The sequence below is a fragment of the Gymnodraco acuticeps genome, unplaced genomic scaffold (assembly GCF_902827175.1).
Source record: "Gymnodraco acuticeps unplaced genomic scaffold, fGymAcu1.1, whole genome shotgun sequence".
Taxonomy (NCBI): domain Eukaryota; kingdom Metazoa; phylum Chordata; class Actinopteri; order Perciformes; family Bathydraconidae; genus Gymnodraco; species Gymnodraco acuticeps.
The window spans coordinates 5867468-5888342 of record NW_022992351.1 but is presented as its reverse complement, the minus strand read 5'-3'; the positions used below and the strand labels follow the sequence as shown (position 1 = coordinate 5888342).

General features: G+C 41.6%; 1 protein-coding gene across 1 annotated transcript; it reads left to right on the top strand.

Moving 5' to 3' along the window:
* The first annotated feature begins 369 nt into the window (after positions 1 to 369).
* On the top strand, positions 370 to 20798 carry ccdc30 (coiled-coil domain containing 30). Its single transcript, XM_034209092.1, is given in 29 exon segments — positions 370 to 469; positions 1218 to 1451; positions 2302 to 2484; positions 3503 to 3623; positions 3874 to 3965; positions 3967 to 4065; positions 4371 to 4451; positions 5049 to 5126; positions 5586 to 5742; positions 6056 to 6127; positions 9531 to 9646; positions 9729 to 9850; positions 9954 to 10146; positions 10754 to 10846; positions 11309 to 11437; positions 11592 to 11729; positions 12316 to 12494; positions 12683 to 12944; positions 14154 to 14255; positions 14723 to 14893; positions 15018 to 15227; positions 15643 to 15800; positions 15925 to 16090; positions 17074 to 17195; positions 17368 to 17509; positions 17674 to 17810; positions 18329 to 18446; positions 18574 to 18638; positions 18875 to 20798. Coding segments are annotated over 28 exon segments (3711 nt in total). The 5' UTR covers positions 370 to 469; positions 1218 to 1430; the 3' UTR covers positions 19059 to 20798.
* The last annotated feature ends 77 nt before the right edge of the window (positions 20799 to 20875 follow it).

Here is a 20875-nt window from a genome sequence, read left to right as displayed (position 1 = left end):
TGTTTAAATCCATACATTTATGAGATATCATCAAAAGTCCATTAACTATCAATAACAGTGAAGTAAATACTATATTGATACAGATTACACCACGTTACATACAGACACAGAAACATTCCTATCACTTTTGTTTACCTGGTAACAAAAGACGAAACCAATTAAAAGACCGTTTAATTGCATTCAACTTAATTATCTAGATTTTGTCAAACTCGTCAAAAGTACAACTTTTACCACATCTCGAAGCTGTCATTTACTAAAATGATATTCCCTGGGATATTTTTTTTCTAAACTGAAACAAACAGCGTAAAGTAGTTGGTTTCGTGCGGTTTCATGGCTGCAACTGTGCTGATGGATTCTCCCTGCATCATTTAATGGTACAGTCCGTTGCCTAGGTGCTTGTAGAAGCCAATCCGCTCCGCCACGCCTGTCCTCAGCACTTAGCTTTCTTGTTGCTTTTACCCTTTGAAAGGTGAGTAAAACTTTAACGGCACATTTTATACCCTGCTAAATCATTTCAAATAATGTAGCTATTCAACAGTAGCCTTCGGTTATCGTAACAATTCCCCATCGGAGAAAGCTATGGCTACCGTTAGCGAGCTAGCTTTAGCTGTGTGTGTGTGAAGTATACTATACTTATGAGCGAAGTTTGCTAACTAGCTAGCGCAGCGTGACTTCCCAGTTGCCCGTGTGGGTTATTTAGTAATTTACTTTAGCACACAAATATATTTACTTAATGACATGTTTCTGACCAGTGAGCTTGCGTTGACAAATGGAGTGCAAGTTGTCCCACAAAATCCCTCATTTTGCTCCTCGTCAGACATTTTGGGAAGAACAGTTAGCTGCATTTTTTTTTTAATGGCACACATGAGAGGAAGGTCGTCACGTTATAACCACTGCTGTGCAAACTGCAGGGATTTATTTTGTAGTGTATACATATTGTTGCTTACATGCAATGTTCCCAAATGCAGGACAGAAAAGCGCTTACTTCAATGATAGAGATAACATTATTACTGTTATTGCTGTCTGTGGTAAAATCCTCATGATAACATAGCTAATCATCCTGAAGTTTGCATAGCCTCAGGTGATGCAGTGTTCCTCAGCTGTTAAACTGGAGTGTGCCTATCCAAACTAAGGTAGCTAGTCTGATCCCTAAGCTTGCAACTGCAGGGCCTAACATGACTTGAATGCATTGTTATTAAGTTTCTCATCTTTTGCAGGGGAACTCGAGGACAAGACATATTGTCATGAATGGATTGCAACAACAATGGAAGAGAGGAAGTTTGAGGATATGCTGATCTTCACCACATCAGTGCAAACTGACTTGGCTTCTATGGGATACCATGTAGGCTAGCCTTTTGTTTTGGATCAATACTTTTAACACTAAGGAAAAAGGCCATCATCAACAGATGCAGCTTCCTCCTGCTTAATGTATGGCCATGGATCATGAAGAGGTATCAATCACATCTGTTCATTTACTTAGAAATAACATAGTGACAGTCACTGTGAAGATGCTTTGTCCCAGTGTTCAACACCAGAAGTACTTTATGAGTATGCAAATAGTCGTTGTTTTACACCTAATCTTTTGCCAAATAGTTCCACAAAGGCAGGCTCATAGACCAGTTGGCGTGGTGTTGAAGTACAACAGGCACATGAGACCTGATACCTAGCAATATGCTGCATGTTGTTGGAGCAGTGAGTGGAGTAGTTGAAATGCTGCACAGGGGGGCTGCTCAGATTACAAGCCCAACCATGTACAGTATTGAATTCAGCAACAGGTGTTTAGTGCTGGCATGACACTATAATGTTGTGTCTCTCTCCTATGGGTCCCGCAAAGAGATCCGTTGTCAGTGAGACTGACAACCTTGATGTTGAAAACTGTTGTTAACACTTTAGTTTGCAGGATAGTTTACCTGATCATTTAGTAAAAGTAAGTAATTTAAAGGACGAAGGATAGATAATTTAGTTATTTGTGTTGCAGGTGTAGTAGCATGTCACATATAACCACATAGTACTATTAGAAGTAAGTTAAAGGCATTTGAGCAATAGTATCCTTGGAATTGTATCAGGTTTTAGTTTAATGACAATACAGGTTTTGCTATAATAGGCAAAGCTTTGAAAAGCAGTGAACCCAAGGCTACCCATTCACAGACAAGCTTACTATGTGGATGCTTCTTGACTCACTACATAACTGAGAGGTTTTATTTTATAATATCTTACAAGCTTTACATAACAGTTTAACACTTAGGTGATCAATGTGATATTGGGTTTACAAAACATGAATCTCCTCCTCTGGGTTCTCAGGTGCAGACGGAGCTGGACAAGATTTCCATGCGTCTTCAGGAGGATGGCCTGCCTCCAGGGGCCGGTGTGGAGGAGCGGCAGCGCCACCTGTGGCAGCAGCTGCTCGCCAGGGAGGCAAACCTTCAGTCAGCCACCCAGGAGCTGCAGACTTTACGTACCCAGCAGGCCTGCGAGATGAAGGAGGTGATTATTTTCAATACTTAGGGGGTCGCAAACTGTAACACTGTCAGTCCTCTTGATCTGATTATGTACGATGGAAGTAGGGGTCGGTTTGCACCTTTTTAAAAGTTGGTTTGCAGTCCACCAATAAACCAAGAGAACAAGTTCGGCACCCTAACTGATTAGTTGTGTGGACGTTTTCCATAAAAGAATGTTATGTTTAATACAAGAATAGGATACAAGAGTCTGAACTGCTTTTTTTCCCAGTAATACTGACAAACATCAGGAAGATTAGGTTGTGTCAGAGCTACAGAGTAATAAGTCATCCATATTTGCTCGTTAAATCTTTCTTTAATGAACTGAAAACCACAACAATTTGATATTATTGGTGATCTTATCTGTGTCGCCTGAAAATCACCATACCACCAGTTCATCAAAGTGTGCTCCTTATTTTCATTAAAACTATAGACAAATAAAAGTGCTGTTTTTGTGCCCATTTTGATGAAGTTCTTGAAGCAAAGAACTGGATAATCAAGATGGGTGTGACATTGATGTAAGACACTGAAAATGTACTATAAGTAACATTCAGAGTATTGACAAAGACATTTGCTGAAACATCGTAGTGGCAAAGCCTCTCGTCAAACCAACTCAGAAGTTCTCTTCCCCTGTCCCTGATACTTAACCACTCCTAAGAAAATAATCAACATTTGACTAGAAGATGCTGCAAGTCCTGTCCCTGGCAGAGTCAACCTGTCCTGCTATTGTCTGAAGAAGAGATTGTTTTTATGGTCATATCTGAGACACAGCTGTGGTTAAAGCCCAAGCACATAGAAATGGCCTGCCTTATCATACCGCTAGAAGCAGCTCTCCCAAGGCTGTTTGCCTGTGCTTGGAAAAAGGAGTGAGAAGAGAGGTAAAAGGTCAAATGAAGGCCCCTGTGAATAATTCCCTGTGACTTAAGCACTTTAAATAATACTCACATAAATGTCTAAATGACATGGTTGAATTTCTATTGGATTTTTGTCTTTTTTTCGTCTGTCAGGTTGAGAGCTATGTTTCACATATTCGTGGGCTGCTGGAAGAGCGCGAGTCTCTTACTTCGGAGTATGAGAGAGACAATGAACAGCTGCGCGAAGAGCTACACCAAATCAGACAACAACAGGGTGAGTTCAGTTTAAATATAGTGCAATGTTGGCATAGCCTGGCTCACCTTACCCCTGAGCAGTATATTTCTAAAACACCATAGCGTATTATTTGTATTTGCAAAGAATGCTTTAGAATCTTTCGTGTTAATATATCAAGGCATACGTTTCTACAAGCTATGTTCACAATCGGTCTGCTTCCCTATAGAAGTTGTCATGCAGCATTTTGTTGTGATTTTGACAGTCCATTCAAATCTCCCATTTCTTCCAGAGGGTCAGAGCAAGGAGCTTGCAGAGATGTTGGCTCAGGAGGAACTCGGGGAGATGGGCTTGAGCAGCCCCAGTGAGCAGGTGGCGTACCTGCCTGGTGGAGAGGGCCACACTACTGGAGAGGCTGGAGGCTGCTGAGAGGAGACTGGAAAGTCAGAGCCTCACCGGCAGCTTCATGGAAGTCCAGCACCAGGTACAGGACTGGCTTTTGTAAGGGGGAGGACTGTTTGAATTTCTAAAGGACTGTTAACATTTCGTCAACATGTAGGAAAGGAACCATACTAGTCCAATTGGAAAATACTGTAAATGTAAGGTATCCTGCGAAAGGGCACAGTCTCTATTATCTGAAATAATCAGTCTTCAGTCATATTGACATGTTTAGTAAACCTATCCCTAGGCTTGCTTGTTTTAGTGGAATGTAATATTTGACTATCCAAGGCAAATACAGAGACCGTATAAACGTGGATGAATGATGTTATCGTCTCTCTGACTGGACAGGAGCATATTCGCCAGACGATGGGGGAGGAGCTAAGGCAGCACAGGGTGGATATGCAGAAAGCCGTAGATAACATGACAAAGGTGAGGTCATTGTGCTTGTTGCTGAGTTACAGGTCTGTATAACATCAGGTTGAATTAAGTCTGAGAACAAAAAAGAACATCCCTTATATTTCCAGTTAAAGGGACAGTTCATACAGAATGGTCTCTTTCCAGAAATCATGAATGGTTAAATATAGTAACTATTTTCTTGAGTAAGCTTAATACAATGTAGTTCCTTTATATTCAAGAGAAGGCAGACGACCGTTATGTTCAGCACTGGGCATCTTACATCCCAACAATCTAGACTGCAGGATATAGGAAGAATGTGTACTTTTGATAATTTGGGTGAACTGTCCCTTTTACTATTTCTATTTTATTTGTATTTACTTGCACATCTCAAAACATTCTCTTGCACTATTTTATCTGTTTTATTTGTTCTATGTCCTATATATATATATATGTGTATATATATATAGGTGTTGGAGGAGCCTGTGACCTATGTTTTTCATTGCCATATCTACACTGTAGCTCATGTGCAAAGGACAATAAAGCCTTGAATCTTGAATCCTTTAAAAGACAGGGATACCAGGTGATAGTAATGTCTAATGTGATTCTGCACACATGGGTCTTTCCTCTCAGCAGTGTTCATCCCAGAGTCCATGGAAGAAGCTGTTTGGGCTGCGCAGGTCTGGTCAGAGCAAACACAATATTACCCCTGTAGGTTTCCACCTTAAGGCATATACTAACTGAGTAACTAACACTGGTGTAATGATAAAGAGGACATCACTGACCTGTTTCACATTATGAAATGTTCCATGCTGATAATGTGCCTTGATATCCGCATGACCACTATGATGCAGAGGACACTGCTTATCTCAGAAGCATGACTGTCAATATTTGTTTCTAACAACCTATGTGTGCTCGAAGTGGTTTGAAAAATAACGGCATGTCACGGGACAGCATGTGTACTTTTTGTCCCACTGGTGTCTCTATGCAGGTGAATGTTGACACTATTGCTTCTCTCCAGGCCAGCGATGATGATGATGATGAATCTGAAACATCTGAATGCATGTCTCTCACATCAGCATGTTGGGCCATTTGCTTCTCCCCTATTAATCTTCGCTGCTGCCACACTCCTCCCACTCTTACCCTCCACACTTTATTCTTTTGCGTCAGGCCCACAGTGAGCAGGTTTCCCAGGAGCGAAATGAGCGCCATCGGCTGGAGCGGGACCTTGAGGAGGCGTCTAGGAGGCTGGCCATGGCTCATCAGGACATCCGCAGACTCACCAATGAGCTGGATGCTGCAAAGAACAACAACCTGGACCCAAGTGGTATGGTGCAAACACTAAAAAGCCTATGTTAAACACTATTGTAAGTTCTGTGCACATTATTATTATAAACATACAAATGATGGCAGTGACTTGTCATATTTTTTTATAATGTGTAAATCACACATACAGTAGCTTGAATGTCTGCCTCGAATACTTTTCAACATGTTTTGGTTATGCAAGATAACAACCTCCTTTTCTAATGCATACCTTTTTTAAATTGTAATAGCTAGGTACAGGAATTCATTAGGAGCTTGTAAAAATACATGTTTTGAAAGGCATTACATTACAACAAAAAATATGCTTATAACCTCAGGTTCTGAGCTCCAGGGAACACTCGAAGAAGTAGAGAACCTGAGGAAGGAAGTGGACAAACTGAAACACTGTGGTGAGATAGACTTGGGTGTGATCTTGAAAATGTCCATTTAGTTTAGGTTTTCTGGAGTTTTTATTTTCTGCTTGAAAATTCCTGTTGGAGGAGAGTTGTTCAAATTGGTGGGTTTATAGGACTCTGTAGGGTTGAACAAATAGTTTGGATATTACAGATTTCTTTCCAAAAAACGACGGAATATACATTTTTTATTTGCTTTATTTAGGTTAATTTCAATTCTTCACACACATTTATTACAATTATTTTAAATGTAATAATGATTTTAGATACCAGTTACTGCAGTGGCGAACCGTGTCTATCACAACTGGACCTGCTGTAGACACACACACCCCCCACGGCCCCCCCCCCCCCCCCCCACGGCATTATAATGTCCGTCTTTTCACTGAATTGTCGTCTTGAAAAGGGTACTCACAACAATTCCGCAACAACTTCATCTTCACCTGTTGCACTTGTCATTTCAACGTTAAAAACAATAAAACGGCATGAATTGCTTCGTCGCATTGTAGATCCTCTGTCTCGAGCCAGTTAACTAGCGGGCCTTCTAGAGTACCCTGGAACCGAGGGGAACTCTGAAAGAATACGCCCATTGGTTACAAATCAATATATGATTGGTTGATCAAACTGTCAGTCCAAACCAGGGTTTCCGCTAGGATTTTTTCTCGCCGGTCAAATGTCCGGGCAGAATTTATTTTACCGGATACATTTGAAACTTACCGGCCATATTTCAATAATAATAATAATAATAAGAGTTGTGTAGCAGAGTTTCCGTTAGCAGGTAATTACCGGACTATGAGCAGATATGCTGATGTTTAAAACTCAGTTCACGGGGCTCATTTTTATATTGCTGCAGCTTCAGTCTATAATCGTAACAGATCGAAAAAATTCAGATTCATTTTTCCATAAATGATTCCACAAACAGCATAATTATTACATTCAAACAAACTACTTGTAGTAGATGAAGTACATTATTCAAAAGTTTACATTAACTTTGAATAATCACACGGGAGAAACGGATGCTCTCTTTTCCCCTCTCCCTCCCTCTCTCTCCTGACAGCCCGTCAGTTTCTCAAGCAGCTCGCTAAACAGTGGGCGGGGCTTCAGGTGATTATGCAGAGCTGCGTGTCTCTGTCAGACTCAGCAGCTGATCTGATCTCTCTCTCGCGTCTGGTTATACTTCACTCGCGTTTATGTCCATATCGATCAGATCCAGCCAGTGGCGGCGCCAGAGATTTTCTCTAGGGGGTGCTGTGGGGTAGCTTGACGTTTCATAGAGGGTGCTCAAACATTTAGGGTTTCCCATTAATGCACCAGCGCTACAGTTGAATTTTCTACTGAAACACTCCCCACGCACACACACACACAGTGCACCCGCGACTGTTACAATGAAGGCTCGATAATCAGCTCACGGCATATAGGCAGGGGTAAAGTGCTATTTTTACAAGTGGGGAGCGGACCTCACCTCCTCTAGGAGGGTCCTCACCTCCTCTAGGGGGGTCCGGGGGCTAGCTCCCCCGGGAAGATTTTTTGTTACATATTTAAGTTAAAAGCATCAATCTGGTGCACTTTGAGAGCAACATTAAGAGATCTATGGATACATCTATGAAACAGATATCTATGGATACCCATACGAAACAGAACTGTCAACAGATTTTCTATTTCTTTATAGATATTTTACAAATCACTCCCCTTTTAAAACAAACCGTTTGAGACCCACTGAGATAACTAGACTAAAGTTAACTATCTAAACACTGAGAGAGTCCTTTACTTCACCTGAGTTGAGGTTACCTGAGACTCTCCGTCTGACAGGAGAGAGTTCTCCCTCCACCTTGTTGTTGAAAAAGCTCCTTATATCCATTAGCTTGGCTAGCTAGCACCAGATGCTAACCACAACGATCTCCGGTAGATACCCACTGGTGCGCGAGGCGAGCTCTCTCGCTCGCTCGCGCACGCACGCACACAAAATGGCTCGTGCCACACACACACACACACACACACACACACACACACACACACACACACACACACACACACACACACACACACACACACACACACACACACAGAGCAGGGCTTGAATGAAACACAGAGACCCAGAAGTAAGCTACTTGTACTCACGAGGCCTATTATGTGCAGAATCCCTCTCGCTTTCAGTTGGTTTTGATTGAGTGTCCACACGTGGTCGTTTAAGGACTAAAAAACGATCAATTTTTCACTTTGCTGTTAGCAAATCATTTGGCGCTCTAGCTAACAGGAAGTCAATCAAGTGTCACAAAGTAATTTAGCCTATGGGTAGGTCAAAAATCGAATGGTTGCTGACCATTGGCCTAATCATATCACCTGTGTTGGCTTTATGTTTTGTTTTCACATATGCATTGATGTAATCAATAATATTTCTAATTTAATTTAATAAAAATAATAATAATAATTTTCGAAAAAAAAACAAAACACATATTTCTTGGGGGTGCTTAGGGGGTGCTTTGGCAATCCTGGGGGGTGCTTCAGCACCCCCTAGCTCCCCCCTGGCGCCGCCCCTGGATCCAGCTCTCCTGATCGGGCTTTATAGAGAGCACCGATCAAACTATTAACAGTGAATATCGGCCGATAATGACCGGTGGCCGATCTATCGGAGCATCCATAATTATTACCAGACATTTTGACCGGCAGGTTTTGAATTTACCGGTTTTTAATACATTTTACCAGCTAAAAACCGGTAATTACCGGCTAACGGAAACCCTGGTCCAAACGTATGCTCTCATTCAGTGCAACGGCCAGGGCATTCTATCAAGGATGTAGAATACCTTGTTCAAGGATATTCTACCCAGAGACCCAGAACAAGATCTGATTGGTTGCTTTCTTTTCTAACACAAACCCACTGAAATGCGTAGTGCATGGTCCGAGAAGGACAAACAAATCAACATAACACTGTAATATTACAGATCAACAACACAGATACCATTCTCATTTATTCATTTTATTACATTTTATATAATTAAATCGATTTTTTGTTTGTTTTATCTGAGTGTTCCAGGGTATTCTCTGAATACCTTGAAGGCCCTGACGGTTCGCCACTGAGTTACTGATGTAGAAACTACCTGATTTACATAATATTCTTACTTGTTCTTGAATTATGAACTTGGATCATGTTGGTTTTTAAGATATAAGTAAACAATCTCACTTTGACACATGCACAAAGTTCTGAATTTAACCCTCACCCTTCTAAGAAGAATTCCAAATGTAAGCTTACATGTTTCGTACAGTTCGCTTTAAGGACTGAAGAATCATTTTAAACCTGCATCTCAAACTAATTTCTAAGCAAATGATGGACAAATAAAACACTGTGAAGTCATAACTTCACATAGTATATAGCAAAACTAGACTGAAATGGTTTTTCCCTTCACAGATATGATGAAGCTGCAACGATCCAAAGAGCAAAATGACAAACTAGATGTTGAGAACAGAGCTCTGAGGGAGAGAGTCCACACTTTAGAGTCAGAGAAGAGAAATCTCTTGGACCAGGTATTTGAATCATTATTTTTGTTCAAATAACTTATTATGTTGTCGCAGAAGTTTGACATTATTTGGTGTTGTGTTTGTCCAGTCGGCAATACATGACACAGACGTAGATGTTACCAAAGAGGAAAAGAACAGGAGCATCAGCAGTGAACCACAAAACAATCTATCCGGCTCGCCAACCGAAGAAAAGGATAACATGCACAAACGGTACACATAACTGCCGCCTGGGAAACAGAGCGATTAAATAATGTTGACGTTCGTTTCGACTGTTTATACTGCTTTGACTTGAACCATTGTTATTCTCTGTCAGGTGTCATGAGGCGATGGAAGACAGGCTTGTTCAGATGAAGGAGCTGAAACGGCAGCTCCAGAGGATACGCAAGGAACAGGAAGAGCTGGAGGAGAGGAACGAGGAGCTGGAGGCGCTGCTGGGGGAGGCCCAGAACGCCAGCAAGGGGGAGAGGCACCGGCACGAGGGGGAGCTGGAGGGACTGCACAGGAGGGTAATGAAAAGCGCACACACTTCCTAAAAAACGTTTTCTTAACTGCAGGAGGGTTGTATGGATTACTTAATAAATTAAAGGAATCTTAGAAGTATTTTACTTGTGGAAAGTATGATAGCGTGTTTGATAGCGTGCCATTGTAGGGTGGAACAAATTGTACCACAGAGCTTTTGGAAGGGGGTAATATTCCTAATAGAAATCTGGGATATTCCCTGAGATTACAAAATCTTACAATTGCAAGTAAAAGCTCAGTATTCTATATATGAAATTACAGATGTGTTAGAAGAGAATGTTTCACTTCCAGAAAAGGATCAACCTCATCCCACTACCACGTCCTTTTCTTCAAGTATTTTCTCATAAATGTTGGAGTTTTTTAAACTTATTTTAATACTCTAATTTCTGAGAGAACCTGATTTTATTACTCTGAAATGTATGAGTCATCCTCTGAAAGTTTGAGTTTTTCCTGTAGATTTAGCCCCATTGCCTGGCATCATAATTGATTCGACATTCATTAATGCCAGTTGTTGACTAGAATTACTCAAACAGTATTGTGAACCATCATCTCTCTAATGGCTGAGTGAGTAATCATCTTAACTTGTCTCTGCAGATCAAAGGGCTGGAGGCAGAGCTGAAGAAGCAGGATGTCCAAGACAAAATGTTAAAGAATGGAGAAGAAGCCACCGAGTCCTTCTTACAGCTGGTAAAACCTCAATCACTCAATATCACTGTGCTCATTTTACAGTGCGGTGACAACACAGAAAAAACACTTAGACTTGTGACAATCCACAGGTTCAAATAAAGCACAACGAGTTGTTACTAATGCTTATCATTTGAAATAAAGTTATTTTTTCTATTAGCTTCAACAGGTCAATAAATGTAGCTGAAAGAGGTATAGCGATTAAGGAATAAGAAATCTCCTTTGGATTTTAACAGAATAACATATAAACAGGTTTTATTGTATCATCAAGTTCTTGCAATAGTTCCTTATCACATTTCCATTCATATGATGGTTAATGTGAAAAATAAGAATACACTTTAATGACCCAACTATAACTTTAACAATCAGCCTGCGTAGATTAGATGATGGCCCATAAAGAGAGTTTATATGCTTCAAATTCCATAACCGCAGCCTATTAATGCTCTCTGTACATTATGTATGAAGCACCTAAGGGACAGCAGCCTGGAGAGATTGGCTCTTCTAGAGGCCCGTCTGACGGAGGAGAAGGACTGGAGGAAGCAGCTGGAGGTGGACCTCAGTGCTGCCCAGGCCGCACTCAAAAAAGACAAGGAGGTAAAACAAAAACAATCACAGCTAAAAATCTATTTTGAATTAAAGAGATTTTATCTTGAAAATAAGAGTTCTGGTTGTATTTGTTTTAAAGTACAATATTAAAAAGTTAGAGTCGCAAACAACACAGGAACTCTAATTCATCTCTACACCAAAGGCTTTGCAGATAGGTGAGCGAGAGCTGAAGAAGCTGAGGCTGGAGGTGAACAGCCGTCAGACAGAATGCCAACAAGGGAAAACACTCATCAAGAGCCTCACACAAGTCAAGGGGGAGAAAGCAGTTCTGGAGGAAAAGGTATGTGCCGCTTTTCAGGTCAGACATGATGAAACAAAGCATTCTTTCTTCAGGGTTAGATTGTTGCTGTTGTAAAAAATATATATATAAAGAAATGACCTTCCTGCCTGAATGTATAGTGGAAAACTAGACTGGTAAATCAGAATTTTAATAAGATAACATGTATCTGTGTTTGAGTTCCAAAGAATATTAACGAAGGAAATATATAGAGGGATGAAAATGATAATAATGTGACATTAGTGTTTGGGTGGTTGTGTATTTAGCTCCTACATCAGACACGCCATTACACTTTGAATATTAGTTTCGCTATCATTGTTATCTAAGAGCAAGGAAATATTTAAATAACAAATAATTAGGGAAATATCAGAAGAATTTAAATGAAATCATATTATTAATGTATTCTTAATTTGAACACATTCAAGCCACAATCCTATAATATCAAAATGTACTTATTACATTATTTACAAAACAAATAATGCATATAACCAGTTAAAAATAGATACATGAAGAGCTAACTAACCAGGTTGACTGATAAAAAGAAGTCAGTTTCTCTCCATCTTGATTTCCTTGCCTCTCTGCCGGCCAGGTGGCTCAGATGGAGCGAGCCCACAGCCGCCTCCAGAGCGAGTTGGAGCGCTATAAAGACATTCACCGGACCCAGGAGGACAGAAGAGAAAGCAGGCTTCATGTTGACCAGCTGAAGGAGCAGGCTGACCGGCTCACTGCTGAACTGAGCAGCCTGCAGACAGCACACAGCGCACTCAGGTTGTTATCAGTCCTCAATTCACCGTACAAAAAGTATTGGTGCATGCAGAGGTATTTTAAAAATAGATCAGAGTTGGGATTATAGCACTGTCACAACCGGTACTGCTATCATGTATCATTGCTGGGCCTATCTTGTCTCTCTAATACACCCAAGCTGACTAGTTTGCACGAATTTGCATATGTTCCAGGGAGGAGATGGTTTCCGAGCGGCTGCAGACTGCCGAGCTCCAGGCCAAGCTTAGCTCCACTGTCCAGGAGAAGCTGACAGCAAAGGGGGAAAGAGAGAGACTGGAGATCCAGATGCAGCGCCTCAAAGAGCAGCTCAAGTGGCATCAAGAGCGGCTCTCCTCAACAAAGGAAGCACTTCTTAGCAGTCAGGAGCCTGAACTGCACACAGCTCATATAGAATCTAGGCTAAATCCAGTGGAGAGAACCAAGGATGATGATCAGGTAACAGCAATACATTGGTAAGGTCATTCGGTTTGTAGAAAAGTCCATTATGTGAAATCATCTGAGTAAGACTGTTGAGATATATAGAAGTTTAGTAATGTGGTTTACAGGGTGAAGTAGAGAGAATGTCCTACAATTCAACTTAATTCTGCCCTTCAAAGTGCTGAATGACTAACATCCTTACCTAAGTGTAAACACTAACACTTCCCTGTGAAAGCACTCTCCTACAAATAAAACTGCTGCTTTCAAAATCTAATGTAAGTAAAAGTGTGTGAGTATTGAAAGCAAGATTTAAGTATTTTAATGAGACATTTTTCAGCTGATCAAAGAGGTGTTCTATCCTAAAAACTGGAGGATTTTCTTAACCCCAATAGGAACACTAAATAGGTATTACAAACTGTAACGGAAGAGTTACTAATGCTGTCTTTGATTATATCGGAGTAAAATGTGGAAACTTTCACTCGTAGGGGCGAAGTACAATGTTACATAAAAGGAATATAGTGGCTATGAATCTCTGGAATAAGTAAAGTTAAAGTACCTCTATGTGTACTTGAGTAGGGTATCTGAATAAATGTACTTGGGTACATTCCACAACTGTCCTTGATTAAGGCATATATCCCCGCCACCAGTATGTACCTTCCTGTAAGGGAAGGTGACCAGAAAGGGAATTTTCTCTGCTAGAATGATTTGTGTGTGTGTGTGTGGTGTGTGTGTGTGTGTGTGTGTGTGTGTGTGTGTGTGTGTGTGTGTGTGTGTGTGTGTGTGTGTGTGTGTGTGTGTGTGTGTGTGTGTGTGTGTGTGTGTGTGTGTGTGTGGTGTGTGTGTGTGTGTGTGTGTGTGTGTGTGTGTGTGTGTGTGTGTGTGTGTGTGTGTGTGTGTGTGTGTGTGTGTGTGTGTGTGTGTGTGTGTGTGTGTGTGTGTGTGTGTGTGTGTGTGTGTGTGTGTGTGTGTGTGTGTGTGTGTGTGTGTGTGTGTGTGTGTGTGTGTGTGTGTGTGTGTGTGTGTGTGTGTGTGGTGTGTGTGTGTGTGTGTGTGTGTGTGTGTGTGTGTGTGTGTGTGTGTGTGTGTGTGTGTGTGTGTGTGTGTGTGTGTGTGTGTGTGTGTGTGTGGTGTGTGTGTGTGTGTGTGTGTGTGTGTGTGTGTGTGTGTGTGTGTGTGTGTGTGTGTGTGTGTGTGTGTGTGTGTGTGTGTGTGTGTGTGTGTGTGTAGGAGCTGAATCATCTGCAGAACCAGCTGGAGAAGCAGCAGCTGGCCGCTCAGCACCAACTGGCCCTGCAGGCTCAAGTCAGTGAGGCGCTGGCACACATCAAGGTGTGCAGGATCATAATAAACCCTTAGCATGCACAGATATTCAGTATTCTTGAGTTTGGGTTAATAACATCATTGTATTTGTACTGGTTGACTTTAGCTTACACAGCAGCTGCAGTAAGTCCCCTTCTTTAGGCAATCAAAACTGTAATACATATTATTTGATTGAGTAACATCCCTGATATGAATTTAAGTTACGATAAAAAACACATTTTCAAAACTATTCTAGCGAGTTGCATTTCTGGCAATCTTTCTCTCTTTTATAATTATAATATATGCCAATGTTAAGTATAAAAACTCCAGTTGTGAATCACGCCTTTACGGTTTCTGACTCTTTATTCACGGCTAGTGTGTTTGGTTGATGATTCACAGCAGCCACAAGAACATCTATGATGTGCTACCTGCAAATGATCTGTACTTCCCCTTCAGTGCAAACACATCCCAACCTTGTCTCTCATTCCCCTCTTCAGTCCCAGGACTCGGTGCTGAGCCAGAAGGCAGAGGAGGCGAAGCAGATGAAGCAGGACCTGCAGAGGGCCCAGAGCCTGTTCACCTCCGCAGAGAGGGAGCTGCGCTACGAGAAGGAGAAGAACATGGACACCAAGAGACACAACACCCTGCTGGACCAGGAGAAACTCAAGGTCAGTCTTTTACAACGGCAATCTGAAGAATAAACTTGGAAGAAAGGTGCTGTACAAAAAGCTGTAATTGTCCGAATACTTGTTACTTTGGTGTTTTTGTGTTTATGCTCTTTTATGCCTTCAGCTTTGTGCAGAGCTGAAGCAGCTCCAGACCAAGCTGGTGCAGTTGGAGCAGTGCGTTCACTCTCAGGCGGCTGAGTGTGAACGTCAGCAGCAGAGAATCAGGGAACTGGAGTTAGAACTGGCGCGTAACTCCACAAACCGCAGCGCCACCACCAGCCTGCAGGAGGACCTGCAGAACGAGAGGACCCGGCTCATTGTTGCTGACAAGAAGGTCAGTACGCGCAAATGCTACACAGACTTCAGTGCTTTTATTCCAACTTCATATTACATCTGGTAATACATAAACTCTCTTAGTTAGATTGGTAACCTGGTGTCAGGCTTTGTGAAAAGACCCCATGGGATTTTCAATGTCCTACTGTAGTTTGCACTTTGAGTTTTATTAAAGTTGATCTTAATATTAGGTGCACATAAGAAGCATTTGCCCCATGAGAAGATCCTTGGGATCTGTGTGTGCTTTTGTAGAGATGTAGCATTTGTTCTTCCTCATCTGGCATAGCTCTTTCTCAGGGTTATTCCCCAACATTATTGTCTATTTCTGGCCGACACCTTCAGGGATTCTGGGGTTCAGGAGCTCATGTTATCTGTATGTCACTCTGAGTGAAGCCTCTGGCTCTGTTTGTTGGCAGGTGTTGGAGCTACAGCAGCAGCTAAAGAGCGCCCAGCACCAGCTGCGTGTGGAGGAAGCCCGGGCGGGGGAGAGCAGCCGCCTGGAGAGGGACAGCAGAGATCTGTCCGACACCCTGTCAGCCCTGAGAGCCCAGCAGCAGGAGGAGCACATCACCAGGTCACACAAACTGCAGAGCTGCTACGCTAAACTTGCAGCAATGGTGGCATAACCAACATATACCACACAATTCTGACGCAGTGTTTTTGTTAACCACCATTCCTTTCCGCCATCCCTGTCTCAGGAAGCTGGTAGAGCAGCGTGAGGAGGAGCTGCAGCAGCAGGTGCGCTCCCTGAGGCTGAAGGAGGCCTCCATGACGCGGACAAACGCAGAGCTCAGCCACCGCACGCAGCAGCTGGACACACGCCTGGCTGTGTTAGAGGCTGAGCTCAGCAAGGCCAGAGAGGAGGTAAGAGCAGGGTCCAACCACTGGTCTCAGGTTATTGTCTTTATTGGCAGTGTCTTTGGATGAAAGGGTCAGCCGAATGAAATGTAACTGGATGTATTGGTGCTGCAGGGTTTCAGACACACAAGGCACCACTCATACTTTTAAAGGTCCCCTATTATACTGTTTTTGATCAATATATTTAGTTCTAGTTATATACAAAACATGTCTCTGAAGTGTTTGGCTCGAAATACCAAATAGATCATGCATTGTAGCATCCCATAATCCCCTCTGTTTCAGCCCTGTTTCCAAAGTGCTGATTCTCTGTCTGTTACTTTCGATGAAATTAAGGCCCCACGCCCCTCTGAGAGATATTTGGTTAAAAAGAACTCAATGGTGCTCAAGGAGGAGATTCAGGTGATAAGGTGGGCGGGTGTTTCCTTGGTTGGTGATTGGCTAATGGTTACACAACCCAAAAAAACATTATGACATCACAAAGTGGCCAAAATCTGATCAGCTCATTTCCAGACAGGTTTTTATAGAAATGGATCAAAAAGAGAGAATCTTTTTTCCTGAAACTTTCAGAATCTCTTAATGCAGAGGGGACACATGTTTATGTATAGAAGACATGAAAAAGTGGATTTTAGGTGACCTTTAATGTGTTTTTAACATCATTTTAGACCAAATGTGATTCAGAACTTTTATTCTTAGCCTGTACTTAGCTTTTCAGTGAAAGTTCAGTTACATTACTATTTTTATTTGGTATTGTTTGTTTTTATTGCTTTTTATTCATTCTACCGTGTTGTGTACTGTCACTTCTTCCATAAAGTGGGGTGATCAAATATTTTTTGTCATCATTTAGTTCTACTTTAATTTGACTGACACTTCACCAAATAGTCTACACAGTCCTCACAATAACTGGCTAGCCATATTCATTGTTTATATTTTACATTTGTGTAATAGCTGAAAATGCATTTTGAATCAAGAAGTGTTGTATATGTCTTCAGGCGAGAGACAGCCAGAAGTCAGTTAACAGACTGCAGGAGGAGCTGATGGCCAGTCAGCAGGAGAGTGACAGGCTGCACGGGGAGCTGCAGCAACTCCTCCTCCAACTGGACACACACATCAGGTGGGACACACACTCACATTGATATAGATATTTACTTGGAAATAAAACTAACTCCTGTTCTTTGGCAAACAAATAACTACGCATTTCAGATCAACTGGATGGGGTTATAGCATCATTAGTAATAATGACACGTGGAGCCCCTGAGGTTAATTCCCTCTGCTCTGCCAACCAGGAAGTACAACGAGAAGCAGAGTCAACACAAGAGCAAGCTGCGTCAGGCCAAGCAGGTGTTCCTCAAAGAGACAGCGCAGAGGGATCGCATCATCCAGACACTGGAGAACGACCTGATGCTGGCCTCCAGCCTCTCTCACAAGGTCACACACACACACACACACACACACACACACACACACACACACACACACACACACAGAGCTGTCTGTGCTGTGTTCTTTTAGCTCTACAAGAGATGTTTGTGAGAGACAAATGTTTTCTAAAGTATCTCTGTTTTTGTATATTTCTCCCTGGTGGTTTTCAGGAGAAGGAGCGGATCCACACAGTGACGGAGGAGAATGAGAAGCTTTTGGGGGAGAAGAGGGATTTGTCGAGGAAGATAAGCGAGGCAGAGGAAATGGGCAGCAACGGCATGCGGACCGCCTCCACTATCCAACACAGGTATCTTAATGAATCCTACATATTTTATATTTATTTTTTACAATCGTACCTTCTGCTCCGTGTTTTGAACTGGCAACATGAGTATCTGGGTATCAGTATACTTTTATTCCGAGTGAAAATTAAGTATTATTATAAAAAATGCACGTGTTAACTTGTCTGAAATATCTCAAATGGGGCTCTCATTGATCAGAACCCCTGTTGTTTTTAACGGATTGTTGTCTACTGATAGGCACATTTGAATGCTAATTGTGTGTGATTACTATTGTCATTATTTTTGTTATATTTTTCTATATTATGTTTATTATAACCTAGTTTTCTCTTTTTTGCTTTTCATATTGGTCTGCCTTACAAGCCTGTGGTTTCTTGACCTCTCCCTAGACGATGTTCTTATTATCTGTATTTTATGAACTTTTATGTGTAAAAACAAATAGAAGGAATACTATAGAAACATGTGTTGGTAAGGGACACACAGGGTAAATAGTTTTGTGAGTGACTGCTAACATGAATCTGCGTTCTAGGGTCAACGTGTTAGAAGTAGAAAACAGACAACTTCAGGATCGATCCCTGAAGCTCTCCAACCAAGTCGGTTCCTTAGAGCGAGCCCTGAGGAACGTCCAGTCTTACTACAGCCTGGAGGTAACGTCATTCAGACCTGCAAGCCTAAATGGGACATTTCACCCCAATTTCTCAGGTTTCATTTGTTGTTTTAAAAAAGGTCATCAAGCATTAGCAATATTAGTCTTGTGTTTCAAATGCTCAACAGAATGCCAAGAAAGTGATCCCCTCTGAAAATCTCAGTGATGGCTTCCCACATACATCTGCGCTAAGGTGAGGGGGGTTTTATGAAGGGAAATTGTTTTATTAAAACTATTTGATTGATATTTTCCTTTTTTTGGTATACTTACAATGCTGTTGTTGGAGCAAAAGAATATCGCTTTAATAATCCTCATAAGAATTCCTAACATAAATTGTCTGCTACACCACACATTGATATGCTAACATACTGTATAGGTGAATGCTTGTTGTGCATTGTCGGCCATTTCTCACGACGTCTGTATTTCCAGTCTGACGTCAGGCTCGTGTGACACTCTGGACATCCTGGATGCAATCTGCCGTGTGAAGGTGGGCGGCCCCCGGGTGTCCAGCCACCAACCATCGGAGCAGAGCTACCTGAATCTCACCTCTCCATTGGTTCCTCCAGACATCAGAGGCCCGGAGGGGAGCTCTAATAACAGTGAGCAGGTATGAGAGGTGGGAGGTTTACGTAGGGACGTTGCCTGTGTTTGCGACAGAGAGCGATCAGGGAGGATCAGATCTGACTCCACTAAAATGAGTTCTGTTCAAGTTCTGTGCCGGGGCTAGTGTCGGATTTAGTTCAGCTTGCAAACTTCCTAAGAACCCGTTTGCTTTTCCACTGACTAGATCCCGAGAGGAGCTCCATCATGACGACATCACGTATGTCACAGCTTTTACGTCAGTGCACATTTCTCTCACAATAAGAACAATGAAAGAATGCATCAGAGCTGAGCTCCTTTTGCACTTACTCTTATGAAGCAACATTGAATTGCAAGACCATTTTCTCCTTGTCTCCAGCAACTCTCTACTGCTCTTCGTACACACAATGAACTGTTGCTCCAAGTATTCTCGCTCCAGCCTCTGACGAATACGTCTCTGGGCTCTTGGTGCAGGCCGAGCAAAAAGTCGGTGCTCGAGTTGAACCAATTTTCAGTAAAAGTGGATCCAAAATGTGGCTCCAACTCTAAACCCGCCTTGGAAATGCCTCTTGAAAAAGCGCTAAAGGTCAAGTAATCCGCCACTTCCCTTAGAGACTCAATATCTCAAAATAATAAATAATCCTTGTTAAAAGGCAGTAATAATGAACGGGAGCTGGCACTGCGGCTCTGCTCAGGGTGATATCTGTTTTGTATTGAAAAGCAGAAGCTTGTTTGGCTTATTTTTTTGTAGTCCAAAGTGATAATGTGAGGGATTTTAAAAAGGCATGTGCAAGTGTCAAAACATTTGAATGACAAACAGGGTGTAATGAGAGCTTTGATTTGGGCGGCACAACCTTATACAGTATGTTTGCCCCAATGTGTGCATACGCCTGGAGGTTGTTTAGTTTTAGTTTGCTTTCACGAAAAGTATACATTTTTTATAATGTCGAGGTACAAAATAAGACAATGTAATTCACATGAGACAGCGAATGTCAAAAAGACATTTAACAACGAATATTTGTTTGAGTTTTAAAATGAGCACTTTATATGAAGTTTACTTTTTTCGTGTGGAAAATGTAGCAGTGGATACTAACGGTGTATCAATAGAATATATTTCCTCCAGTTACTTCTTGCAGTGTTTTCAATGAAGAAATGCCTTAAGTGTTGTTTTTTGAGTTTTTAAGGTGTCAAAACATCTTAAAACACATCAACATTCTTACAAGTTTACAAAGTCGTACCTATATTGTAAACAACATTGATAATATTGCGATCTACTTTATGTTTAATAAAAGACTGTGTGGGAACAGAGTCCAAACATTGGGGTCCTCTCCCAAATCCCTCCCTCATAATATAGCTTCTCAGCTGCTGACACTCCAGTATTTACAATATGCAGCTTTGCCTGTGTAGATATTTGTTGTCTATTTCAAGCACCGGAAGCTGTTTTTTTTTAATACATTGGTCACCTTAGTGGTTTCCTCCAGGGACATTCAATCACAAAGTACTCTTGTACTAAAGAGACGTGTGTCATGGGAATAAAATACACTTTTTCATACCACCATTTTTTGTCACTAATAGAATTGTACACTATGAAAATGTGCCTGAAATTATGAAGTGTTTATCTTTATCTTGCTGCTGCCTGAACAAGAAAAGCCTTTTTGCGACTGACATGTAAACTGAAATCTAATCAGCATAAATCTTTGACTTTTGTTGTATCTTTGTAAATACTTTTTTAAACATACAAATATTTTCATAAATAAAAAAAAATGCATAAAAACTGTAATGTTTGATTTCCCCCCCCTCCATTCCATCCTGCTCTCTTAAAAACACAGATTCAAAACACATCTTAGTAAA